General features: G+C 39.3%; 1 protein-coding gene across 12 annotated transcripts in view; it reads left to right on the forward strand.

The window, feature by feature from the left end:
• Positions 1–12,593, forward strand: part of USP54 (ubiquitin specific peptidase 54) — a 121,174-nt gene extending 108,581 nt beyond the window's left edge. For 9 of the 12 annotated variants that reach the window (XM_068397610.1, XM_068397613.1, XM_068397612.1 and 6 more), the window contains 5 exons: positions 877–995; positions 2,124–2,264; positions 3,775–3,961; positions 4,682–5,312; positions 12,325–12,593. In XM_068397610.1, the coding sequence (XP_068253711.1) occupies positions 877–995; positions 2,124–2,264; positions 3,775–3,961; positions 4,682–5,312; positions 12,325–12,364 (1,118 nt within the window). In that variant the 3' untranslated portion in view covers positions 12,365–12,593. Of the gene's footprint in view, positions 1–876; positions 996–2,123; positions 2,265–3,774; positions 3,962–4,681; positions 5,600–12,324 lie in introns of those variants that run through there. The other 3 variants (XR_011047912.1, XR_011047911.1, XM_068397618.1) reach the window with 3 other exon arrangements.
• Positions 12,594–13,492: the final 899 nt, after the last annotated feature.

Below are 13,492 nucleotides of genomic sequence, written 5' to 3' on the forward strand. Positions count from 1 at the left end.
AGATGGAAATCATCCGAGTGGGTCTAGGACAGCTCTTTCTCACTTTTAACTTGAATTACCTATTCATTTGCAAATGCTGTTTAAGCTTTCTGCCCCATATCAACTGGTTTTGTCAGGCCTTTGCGTTCAGAATCGTGGTGAAAATGCCTCTTGTTTCTATACTGGAGCTTTACAACAGAGATTTAAACAAAGACCTGATCCTCCAAATGCTACCTCAATGCAGAAAATGTGTCATTACCAGCACATCGCCTTTCTTCCTTTATAGAGAGATTCCTTGTGACCATTTTTATTAGGGCATTGATCTGCCTGTCTGTTCCATGCGAAATTTTAGGATTGTAGCTGGTTGGTGGGGATTGCACTGAAGTGATGTAACTGTAGCAATCCTAGTTAAAAAGAACACTTTTATCTATTTAACCAGCACAACAAATGGCTGACAAACTGTAGCATTGGGTGGGAACAAGAAGGTGAATTTGTGGGGAACTTAAAGCTGATGAGTCTTGTTTATCCCAAGTAAGTTTAGGTAACTTGCTCCTGGTAGCTGATTTTCTGTCCCTTTAGGCCCCCTAAACGATCTCGCCTCTGTATCAAACAAATGCTGTTGTGCAGTTAAATCATTTAACTCTTAAATAGTTCAATTAACTGCTCCCCAGAAGCCTGCAAAAGGGCAAGTGAAGCAGGCACGACTGTCCTGATAGACTGTCTCCCCTTGAAATGCTGGGAGTTAGCTTATGTATTAATGTTCAAAGGATCTCTGGTGACTTCTCGTTCTGTGTGTATAGTCTGTCTGTCTTTGCTGGAGTTGGACCTAAGGTGGTCAGAAGCATGCCATAATGGGCAGTGAAGCATTTAATTTAACCATAGCATTTTCCTTCCCAGTCTCTGCGAACCTGAATATGAGGAAGCTGCATGCTACAGCTGGCATGGGTCTCTCGAAAACCCCAACAGCAGAGATCGAGCGCAGTCTGTGTGGATCCGCTGTCTCTTCTGTCTCCAAGGTGACGTGTTGTTTCTTAAGATGTGCTAGAGGGGGGAAGGGCTTAGCCTGGGCAAGTGAAAGAATTTACAATGGGAGAAGTGGAATATGTTACGAAAAGGTCCTGGGGTCATTGATACTAATGTTAGAGAGAATTTTAAGTGCAGTCTAGCTCATGATTAATTAGCTAAAAAATGAATGAGTCATGCTACCTGAAGCTTGTATGCAATCGAATTATCTAAATTTTGACTTTCAGGAACATATCCCTGAAAACTTTAAGATCTAGTCTCTTTGAATATATTGACATGAACTGCCTTGCATCATGACTTATGATAACTGATTCTTGATGTTACCACTTGCAGGGGCACAGACTTTTTTTTTTTTACTGTGTCACTACATATTTTGAAAGTGGGGGATAATTTGATATTTGCCACAGTTAGTAGTTGGTCACCTCAGAGTGGGAGAAGATGCTTTTTCTTTTTTTTTTTCTGGGGAGGAACTGTTTAAATAACTGGCAGTTACATCAGTGCTTGTACGTGAAAACATACAAGTATTTTCAAGAGGAAATGCCATTTCCTATAGTACTTCCATATTCATTAAAGGGAGCTTAAATGGTCTTGCTTATATAGAACAGAGGAAAAGAAGGAATAAACATTTCCCTTGCTAACGTAAGATTAACAAGCTTCCAGCACTCATTAAATAATCCTAGATTTTTTTTGGTTATGAGAAGACTGTAGTACTTTATCATAGGATGGCTGTCAGCTGCAGGCATGATTATCTCTCCAGGGGCAGTGATGCCTGTAGTAGCAGTCAGTCCTTTAGGTAGATTCATCTCGGTAGAGATGAATCTCATTTGTCCTGGCTTTAGATATTTATAAAAGAATGAATCTCACTTAGACAAATCAATCAGTATATATTTACTAAAGAAAGAAAGACTGTAAGGAATAATATTTTTAATCACCAAATCCGAACAGACCCATTTGCTTTAAGTTTTCAAGGTAGTACCTGAATGAAGGATTTCAAAAAAGAAAAGGTCATGGAGTTGTATTGAAGTATAGTCTGTTAAATTTATATTGATCTCTTCCCTACATTATTATACAAAATTGACTCTATGGAGAGCCTTTTCTGAAATGTGTGATATTGTCTGCAGGTCACATACACCAGAGAACATAGCAGGGAACCAGAAGAAGAGGAAATGTACAGTGCAGAGAATTTCCGTCGCATTGCTCGCAGTCTCAGTGGGACAGTCATCTCAAACAGAGAAGAGACCTTAGTCTCTTCTCACAGTTTTGTAAGTACAATGATGTGCAGCTTTCCAAAGAGCCTTCATCTGTGTGTAGGGTTGCTATTTCTCTGTCTGCATTTAGTAGTTAACAAGACAGCAGACAACTGAATAATAAGCCATGATGAAAACTTATCTTTGTGAATTTTTCTTCTCTTTTTGGAAGAAGAATGAGGTTTTATTTAAGTAACAAAGCCCTCTTCTTCAGGAGTCATTGCAGAGTAGTACCTGCTGCAGCTGGTAAGCATGTGAGCTAATATTACTTGACAGTACACAAAGATACCCAGTATAAACATTTTTTTCAGTTGACTTAGAGTATTTTCAAGAAAGCTTCTAATACACCTATAATTTTAAAAAGACACTACTAACCATGTGAAAGTTTCTGCTCTTTTGTGGGTATATTCAGCAAGTAGCATTTTTAGAGAGTAAAAGTAAGTATAAAGGGGAGACAATTCAAGACCTAGTACATAAAATGCAGCCAGTTACGTACAGGAAGTAACTAAAAATAGGGAGATTGATTTTTCCTTTGTTATCTCTGCTAAGTAGTTTTAGGTGCAAGTTAAAACTGCCAGTGAGGAAAACAGTAACAGATTATTGTTGGTGTTTAGTAACATAGCCAGATAAAATGTGAAGGTTTGGCTTGGATTGAATTTTTTTGCGAACTGTGCTTAAGTTTTGATTTGAAACCAACTGCGTAATAAATGTAGAGAGTCTCAGTTGCAAAATCAGTTATTTAGACTGGTTGGTCTGATTCTATCTTTCTGCTGTGTACCATAAGCTAAGAATATGTCAACTTCTGAATGTTTACTCTTCAGCGTGCTTTAGTTGAGGGCTTTAATGCATACCTGGAGGTGCTGGCAGAAGCAATTAAAAACCTATAGCTGTCCAAGACCCCTCTCTCTGCTGAAGGTTTTTATCCCCACAACAGAAGCAGCTGATAGGATGGCTGGCTGTCACCACTCTTCAAGTTAGTCACTGGGCTCAAGTCTGTGATGGTTTGTTATTGTGCCATTCAGCCATCCCTGCTTTGGGGTAGGTACCTCCTAATAGAGGGAAATGGTACAGCACTGGTAAATACTTCAGCTGCAACAGGTAAATCTGTTTATAGTCTGGAATCAGAGCTTTCAGTAAAGCCTGCTAGAAAATTGGGAGGAAGGTTCAGCAATACCCTTCTTTATTTCATGGCTTGTGTAGCATGGCACTTCCAATGCTGACTGGCCTGCCATCGTTCTGTGGATTCAGTTTGTGAACCAAACCTCTGTGAGTGGTTTGTGTTTGTTTTGGCTTTTTCTCCTTAGTATATTTCCAGTCAAATGATCCTCCTAAGTAGCCCACTGCTGCAGTAAGAGCCTTCCTGGATTGATGCAGTTTTTATTTGTATTTCATATACAGATGCATGTTTTTGTTCCGATGACTCATCCCTTCCCTTGGATCAATGCCATCTTTGGTTGATTCAACCCAGCTCTGTGTTTACTCATCATTTTATGTTGTTTTCTTCTCCTTTCTCATTTTATAAAAGGAAGCACCAAATACGAGGAAAATGCCAGTGGACACCAGCCACCGTTCTTCCAGCTCCACTTCCCTTCCTTTCCCCCATGATCCTCCTGTGTTTCCCTTTGATCCCCAGCACAACCCAAACCAGGTGCAGCACCTACCCCATGATGTACTGATGCCCAGCATGGTGGGCAAGGCACGTAAACCGTCAGGTAATCACAGGACTTTTCATCCTCCTTCGTGATCAGAAATATTGCTGAAATACAACTCTTCAGATCTTGTCTTTCATAGTGATGTTTCACCATCTGTCTGAATTCCTCCAGAAATCTGGAAGGACAAATCAGCTGCTTCTTCTCTTCCCTTTTGAATTGTTCTGTGATTCTGTGCTAAGTGGATATAATGAAAGGGAATAATCTTTATGGAAACACTATGATGACTTTATATAAAATCATATTCACATTTTTGTGAGGTATTTTCTTTAGTGTGAAAGTAGCAGTAAGACCCACCACCTTGTTGTCATGTATTAGAGTACTTCCGCAAGTTACTCATTCCAGCACATTCATACACATAATTGTGCCAATAGAAATAACTAATTCCTGCATGAGAATTTTTTTCTCTGTGACAGCCATCAAAACCAGTTTGATCTGCCAGCCTTGAAATATTTTGTTGGGCTCCTCCTTGATGACACAAAGGCTATTAAAGAAATCTGAAATCTGTGACAGCAGCTGTGGTAAGATAAGGAAGAAATGCAGTGAGGAAAGTGAGTGCTAGAAAGGGTACAGCTAGTTTTTACTCAGAATTGCATGTCAACCAGTAACTGGATGTACTAGCGATTTCATTTTTCTTCTGTCATCTGTTGGCCGCAACTGAAAGATCCGAGAGGATGAAACAAAGAATGTCACTAAGGAAACCTTTTTTTTTTTTTTCCCCAGGAGATCAGAAGAACATCATCCAGAAACTTTTGGTTGTGCCTGACAGGGGTGAAGCTTTCCAAGGTGAAGACTACCCAGGTGTGGCACTGAGCTATGGAAGTCTCCCTTGCGCACCCAAAGGCACCCTCTCCCAGGGGCAAAAGCCTCTTGTTAATCCACATTTAGGAGGTGGAGCATCAAGTGTCTCTGGCCATTGGCTGAACACAAGCTACGCTGCCAGGCAAACAGGCACATTACCAGATAAACGAACAACACTCTGGGGGAAACACACTGGCCAGCCAGGCAAGAGTTTCCTCCAGCAGCCTTCACAACGTCAAATGTGTGAGTCTTATGCCATTGGTTGCAGGCTACCAGCCAGCACAGACTACAGCACTTTAAGAATACCATGTGATTCCGGTGCCTCTCAAGGTTGTCCTGTGCCACCTTCTTGCGTTAAGGCCCCGGGTCCAAGGAGAGTTGATATGCCCCCAGAAGAAGACTGGCGACAGAACAGCTACACCCCTCAGCCTGGCAGAAGGCGAATGCTGCCGATGCATGTGATGGATGGGACTTTTTCTTCTGCTTCAGAGGCACACAGAAATATGCTGGCTCGAGCAGCAGCAGCTACTGGCACCATGCAAAATAATGGCTGGTGAGATCCTGTCCACTCCATGTGCCCTAATAAGCCGCTCTGTAAACAGACTATAGCTGTTGCCAGAGTATGGATTACATGGAGACAGCAAACTCTTTCAATCAGTACCTGTGCCAGTTTTGTCTTAAAATGTAGCTATACAGTATGTGGAAACTAATTGCACTGTATTTCATTTCTGACACTACTGAACTGCTGTCTGGATGGGGAATCTTAGCTATTCTAGTCCTGGCCTCTCCTAGCAAAAAAGTGCTATTGGAATGGTAAGCCTCAGGGGCATTGGTTTACGGGTAAGTTCAGAAGTATGTGCATGTTTTGAAGGAAGATGGCCACTAACAAAAGGACATTTTTAAGGACTCTCTTTCATGAAATGTAGCTTTGGTAAATTCTTAACATAAAAACCCAATCATTTTGTTTTCCTCTCCTTCCTCTCTCCTGTTCCTTCCTAGGGGAAAAAAACTGACCCAGCTTCCAGGTTCCAGTAAATCTGCACTTGGCAGGCTGGCAGTTAGTAACGCAAAACCCGTTTTCAGTGTGCTGAGATCTCGGTCAGAGATCACAGCTGTAGTTGCTGCTGAGGAAGTGGCAGGGAGACATTGTTCATGAGTAAACCAGAATTTTCCCCACTTCCTTAAGGCAAACTAACAATGCTTCAAACAGAAAAGACTGTTAATGCTGCACGCTTAATCACACCAATGTAAACACAGAATAAGTTTAACTATTTTAGTGTCAAACGTACTTGCTTTTGTAAGTATTTTTCAAATAAACCTATGAAAATAGTTCTACTTACCTGTCTGTGTATGAGCTTTCTTTGCTATTTGGCTTTACTCATCAGTTTGCCTGAAACTGCTGATTTATTTTCTTATACACTAACAAACATGAGTAAATTGTTTATTCTAGTTCATTAATAAAATTTATGTAATAGATATTTAGTTAGATTGGAGGACATGTCTAATTTTGTCGCTGAATTTGATGTTTCATCACTACTCTGTGCTTAACTTTCCCCTCATAATAGACAGTAATTAACAGCGTCCTTTGAAAAGTATTTTGAGACTTAACTTTGTTGGAGGGAAAACTACAGAATCCGTGCAAGATGGTAGTGTATGCAAACAGGACTCTTGTGGAAAAAAAGTAATTAGAAATTATTAGTGTAGTGAGAAGTGTCATTTTAATAAGAGTTGCACTTCCTGCTCTTGCAAACGCTTTCAGGTCTGGTGGTTACAAGTTGTTTAAAAATGTGGAGCGTTCTGTTACTTGCTTGTATTGAGTGGGACTGCAGCTGTGGTGGTTCCAGCCCAGGCAGCCAGTGGAAGGTCTGGACTGCCCTCTAGTGCATGGTACTTCTTGGTGACCTGCTCTTGCTGTTGCTCTAGCTCAGGGTCTTCGTTATAATTTCGTGTTTTGCACCTCAGTGCTTGATGGAATTTCATCAGGTTTTGCTGTTTAGTCTGAGACTGAGTCTCATTCATTTTAATAAATGTTATTTTTTACTAATTTTCTAAGTATAAAATAATGGATGGTATTTAAGGTTTCCCAACAGATATGGAATTGTTCATCTCTCTGGCTGCACATGGACATGCCATAGCCAACTGCTAATTTTCTAGCCATAGAAATTACAATTTTAGGAAGGGACTGCAATGCAGAGGTGGATATCTGGACAGAAATGTTCCTGTTGCAGTTCCACACCCCCTCCCCCCCCCCCCCCCCCCCCCTGTGTCTCTCTCTCTCTGTCTCTCCTTGGTAGAACAATACTATTGGAGTAAAGGGAATCTGGGCAGAAGCAGCCCCTGATTGTTTTCAGCTTTTTGTTTCCTTCAGCAGTTGGAGAAAGTGACAGTAGCCCCAGGATGCAAATGAGGACGTGAATAAGTATTTGACACTTTGCTTGACTACGGCTCTAAAAAATTCGGGTTGCAGAGTGAGGCTTAAGTAGTCTTGAACTCAATTATCTAAAAAAATAATCTGCCAAAATAAAGTACAAAGTCACCTCTTCAAGAGTCAATATGGAGTATGAAACATTTTCAAATCAAGAAAATGTGCATACCTAGGGGTTTTTATTTATTTATTTTAGTCCTAGTTACTGGGAAGGAGGAAATACACTTCCATAAAGCTCTGCAGAATAATCCTGAGTTGATGCAACTCATTTTAATCATTGGTGGTATCCAGTTTTTCTTTATAAAGGGAACTGTTGCTTTTATTCCATCATTGTAGTTCTATCTACCAGGTTTCAATGTCCTGTGTGTATCAATTACTATGAAATTAACTCAGCCAGAGGCCTGAAAAGGAAAAGCTGGGACATAGCCTCGGAAATATCTCCATACCAAGCAGTATGTTAGTATATCAGAACAGAAACAAACTGAAGTAGATTCAGCAATATATTTAACATGGGAGAAAATGTGAAGCTGGAAAAATACCTTTACTTCATCTGTGGCTTGTGCCTGCAAGTCTTAATGAGGTTAGTAAGTCAATATTTACCTTGTAATTCATTTGACTAACTGCTAACCTGTAAGTCTCTTCGATGATATTTATTGGCTATTTAAACCCTAGAAAAATGTATTCTGTATTAGTTTAATAGCTCATCAAAGTTCACTGTTGTCTATAAGAAGGGTGAGGAGTGAGCTTCCACAAGGAATTAGGCAGCTATTTTGAAACCGTCTTTCTTCCTAGAGTTTATAAACTTTGTAAGCTTTGATGCAACATAACCAGGGCTTTCTTCATAAAATATCTGTCCGTGGCTGCAGAGTAGGTTAATGGATGGAATTAAGTGAAATGAAACCCTCACATACTCAAATTTATGTTTTAAAATAATTTAATTTCAGTTCTCCTAAAAATAAAGTTCTTATTCCCTTTATTTGTATGATCTCTCATTGTGTTTGTAATACTCATTTAGACCCAGCTGTGTAGGGGGCAAAAAAAAGCAATAATAAAACGAAGAGTAACTTGGTGTTCTAGCAATAGCAAATCTGTGTAAATATAATCCTGTATATGGAAAAGGAACTACCTAGTGCAGTTCCTTCTCTTGAAGGCAACAGAGTTGTGCACGCTGTTTATGGCAATCATACTTGGACCTGCTGAGCAGCAGATTTGTTGAAATGGACTATGTGCTGGAGTGTACAGCACTAGTGAGTTAACGAAAATGCACTCTGCTTTAGAGAAGTGAGCTACAGAAGTGCAAGGTAAGTGTCTGGTCATTCCTAAAAGAAGGCTGCTGCACCCATGTTAAAGTGTGGGGAATTTGGGAGGAGGGAAGAAACTGTCTTTAGTGATATTTTCCGTGATTGCTAACATTGCTGTAATTGGCTTACTAGTGATGGTTGGGGTAGGATGTGTAAAGCGTTGGCAGGATTCCAGATAACTGGCAGTTATGCAGATTTTGCATCTAATGTCATTTTGGGAGAGGGCCAGGGTAGGGATGTGGGGAGAAGAAGGAAAACAAAAGACAAGAGCAAGAGGGTGGACTGGTATAGGAAGGAACAGATGGATAGGTGAAGACAACAAATTGAAAGAAAATGTGTGTGTTACATATCTTCATTCAAAGGTGTCCGTCTTTCCAAAGAACACACAGTAATTGGTCTGTCTGAATTTTCTTCTTTTAATGGATAGATTCCTGTGCAGAGAGGGTCCTCAGCACCAGTCTGCCGCTGAAGCTTTTGGGAAGGGAAGATTGACCGATGCAGAGAGTAGGCAATGTTCTTTGTAGGAATCTTTAATAACGTTCATGCCATGGTAAATGAAACTCTGCAGAAACACATACTGCTGCTATATGTATAAATAGACAGATGTTGGGCAAACAGTGTAGGTTAAGTTAGTGTTTATGCCAGCTGGGGCACAGATAAAAATGTGCTTGGGTTTTACAAATACCTCGACTTGTTAGATGCGTTCTGGAGTCTCCTGCCACTGTGCTGTCTCCTGTTTAGCACTATGGGTGGCAAAAAGCAAAAGTATGAGATTTTCATCCATCTGTGCTTGCTGCCTCTAGCATTTTATCACTGCATAGTCCAGAACCTTTTTAAGTGTAGTTTGTAATGCTCCTTTTATGCTAGTTTTTCCACCATTACTTTCACTATCACTGATGGAGTTACCTTTGAAGTTCCAGAAAATGTTTTAGAAAAAGCATGTTAGATTAATTATTTTTTTTACCCTCTTGCACTACTGCTGAAATTATTTTATATCTGCATCAGACTTCTAGTTCATTGAAGGATATTTTTATCCTTTAAAACTGAAAAAAATACCACTTGGAAATGTTTTTAAGATTGCTATTTGATTAATGGAAAAATACCAACTAAGACCAGCTATACAGTCACGTCAGAGCACTGAATATGTTGGCTAGTGTATTTATGGAAGCAGATGCAAATAGATGAGTTCAGCTGAAGAAACCTGAACTTCCTTATTGGCATCAATAGAATTGTTTTAGTATATGTTCTTGAATGAGTAAGCACTGAATATACTCATGAATAAGAAGATAAAGTGTCTATTTGTAAACTAACTTACATTAGGTTTATTGAAGGAGGGTTATCTTGAGTTTGGGATGGCCCAGTCCCGGATGATTCACCAGTGAATCATAGGCTTGAGAAGCTTTATGTGTGCATGTATCACTAATCAAAATAATTTAAAATATGAATACATGAGAAAAGTGAGTACAATGAAGCTGCACTTTAGTAATAAATCAAATCTAAGAATAATTTCATATTGTTAAATTTTAACTTGACTTTTTACTACTCAGGCAAACTGATTTTGATGTCAGTTTAGGGTTATCTATCATTCTAGGTTTTTTACTCAAAATTTATACCAGCTGATTGTTATGTGACTGTCAATTGAGGGAGTTCCAAGCATAGAACTCTTGCTAGTTATAAAAAACCCAAACTATTTAAGATTGTCTTAAGTAGTTTAAAGCACATCAAAGCATGAACATGGTAACACGCAGCATCCATGTGGAGAGTAAATGGTAGCTGAACACAAGTAACTTGCTTTGATTTACAAATCTTGACTTACTAACCTTGAATTACTTGGCTGGAATGCTGCACGTAAGGCTAATTTAACTAATGAATGCATATTTCTACCTCTCTTGTCTGACAAGGTGTTGGTTGTGAGATACATATATATATATACACATATATGTAATTGTATAACCTACCATCCTAGGTTATATGCTATTTGAAAAATCTCTTGAGTTCTGTTTGCTATGGAGCTACATGTTTTATTGCTTGAAAATAATTTGCTTTCAAATTCCTGTGGTTCCGATACAGCATGCTAAACTTCAGCTTTTTTTTAAGGTAGAGACTGACTTTTTTTTTTTTTAAATATAAAATATGTCAATCAAATGCAAGTTAACATTATACCATTAAGTCAGCTACAAGTTTTTAGAAATCAGGTATGTATTTTCAAGTACATTTCAGAAGAAATAACTGACTGTTCATGACCCTATGTATTGTTCCTAATCAGATGAAATAATACATAAATAAATTTTCCATTTGCTTTGGCAGTTCAGTTAGTTTCTCCACATAGATGAAAAGAAACTCAGTTGATGTTAACCATTTCAGTGCTGTAGACTGGTTTTGGTTGACTGCCCTTACAGGCTTAAAAGTATAGCACATAGACTATTTATTATAGCAGATAAAACAGCTATTTATGACACCTTACTCATCTGAAGAGGGAGAGGAAGGAGTCTCAGCTGATTTTTCACAATAAACTACTGATTTGAACACAAGGATGTAATTCATAATAGCTGAGATGGTACAGACTAGAAAATAAATTCATAACATCTTCTCATAGTTTATGGGGAGAAAAGCCCACATCTCTCCAGTGGTTTTATAATTTTCTAGTTGCATATAAAGTTACTGGGACAACAATACGTAGTAGAAAAGCTTTTAAATCCTCATGTGGGATTATCTGGGGATATCCTTTTCTGCATGCATTTACCTATTATTCATGACCTCAGGTTTGCCTGGTTATGAGGGTCATTTTTTGTTCAGCCCTTTCTTAAGCTATCCAGTCCCAATGGAACAGTTAATTCTTATTAATACTTAATGGTGCTTGGTCTCAGTAGCTTGGTAAAGGGATGCAGAGGGGTAGGCTGGAGGCATAGTTGCACTTCTGCCATCTGGTAATGATGGCCAGATGTGTTTGTGAGAAAAGAGTGCATGTACTCTTCAGCAACTCAGTTGTCATATCTCTGCCTTTTTTGGGTTTGTTCCCCCCCAGTTTCCTTTAAAATTGCTTAATGGGATTTCTCTGATCTGTAGGACATCGTGTTCATGGATCAACATGCTTCAGCAAAGTTTAAAAAAAAATTACGCTGTTCTACATCATAGTTCCTGTTATAGAGCAACAAGATAGTTGTTTTTTAATAAGGTCCTATATGTAGACCTGCTTACCTTGAATACTTTGTCAGTTAAATCCCTTGCTTGTGGAAGCTCTGAGAAAACTAGAGAGAACACAAAGGAGGGCAGCAAAAAGCAGAGTGAACTCAATTTTTAGAGTGAGTAGAGGTGACTGATCATAGTCTATTAATATCATCAAGGTAGTAAGATAAATGAGGAGAGGGAATTTCTTGGTCTCAGATGGTAGGAGAAAGAGCAATCGCTTAAGGCTAAGGAAGGAAAAGTTTGAACTAGATAATAAGGGCAGGGGAAGGAATGCTTTAAGCAGAGCAAGTGAGCGATATTTTGAGGAACCTAAGGAAGAGTTTGAGGTACCATCCCTCCAGAGGTGTAAGATTTAACTTAGACATGTGGCTGGTAGGTTTTGGTATGAAAAAAAATCACCTAAAAGTCTAGAGTCAGGCTAAGTGGTACAGTCTGGGTTGCCTTAGCCTGTTTTTTACAGTCGTGATATGATACAAGGAATGACTGTGGCCCTGACTAGCTTTTTAAATGTAGTGTGTACTCCATAGCCTGTTCATAGGGGTTATTGGGGAATGAAGGAAATGTGTGCAGGAACAGAGTGTAACATGATAGAACTGTAATAGTCAAGTAACCTGTAATTTATACCTTTTTTGGTTTTTTTTCTTTTTCAGTCAGTGCAGCTTCTCACTACTGGATAACGTTGGCAGCTAGAGTATTGCAGTGATAATGATTTTGTGATGCTGGAGAAAATGGCTTAAGACCACGCTTTCAACCTTTCTGAATGATGCCCTCATGTTATGGATAACAAGGTTTGCCATAAAAAACTGGCTTGGGACAGCAGGGAAATCTTGTGTCCTCTTAAAGCTTTCAGGGATTCATATTGAAACTCAGTACAGCAATATGTCCAAATGTACTTAAAATAAAATGTGGCTTGTTCTGAGGCAGTCTCACAGTTTATACTAACCGCAATACCATTTCTGGCAATACAGAAAGGACAGTTTCAAGCAGTCACTAGTGAGAGTCAATGAAATGGAACAACCTCTTAAAAGTTTTGTCTTCCTCATCTTATTCTCCTGCTTATAGCACATCTTCCCCTCTCAGACCTGGTTTATCTCTGCAAGATTTGCTCTATGCATCTTTCTCTTGGGATCTGGAATATATCTCTCTCTCTCCTGTGAGTCAGTTTCCTTCTTAGAGTTTTCAAAAAGTCCTTGTTGGGTAATTAGCTGATTCTGGGACGTTGCATTGTGCCAGTTTTAAAGATATGTTGCTGTTAGAGTCAGAAGGGACTGTTCTGATCATCTGACCTCCTGTATGAGATGGTTACAGAATTTCACATAGTCATTTTTATGTCTAACTTCTGTCTGAACTTTCAATACATGCACTTGTCTGAGGCAACGGTTTACTACAATATAGTTGCTACTACACCTTGCAGTGCTCAGTCAGGGGGGGCATCAGAAAAGTATAGTTTTTAACATAACACCTTTTTCTTTAAACATCTTTTGCATGCAGCTTCAGTGTACTGCTTTGAGATGGAGCAGAAGGAAGACAGGGATCATCTGCATCCCAAATGGCTCCATTCCCCCTGGTACAGAATGAGATGGATTGGCTTGATTATTCCATGTGCTTCTCTTGCTGAATTGTTTCTCTGTTACGAAAGCAGCCTAGTGCTAGCTGCCAGCTAATGGTTTGGAATATCCAGTCAGAATAGGAATTGGGCTTTATTCTTTCCCCCTCCCCCCCTTAAATTAGGTATTAAAATGTGTGGAATGGAATGGCCACTTGGTGGCAAAGCTGAACAGGAAGAAGTAAAATGTGACTCTGCTTTTCAGAAATACT

The sequence above is a fragment of the Nyctibius grandis genome, chromosome 4 (genome assembly GCF_013368605.1).
Source record: "Nyctibius grandis isolate bNycGra1 chromosome 4, bNycGra1.pri, whole genome shotgun sequence".
In the NCBI taxonomy this organism is placed as follows: domain Eukaryota; kingdom Metazoa; phylum Chordata; class Aves; order Nyctibiiformes; family Nyctibiidae; genus Nyctibius; species Nyctibius grandis.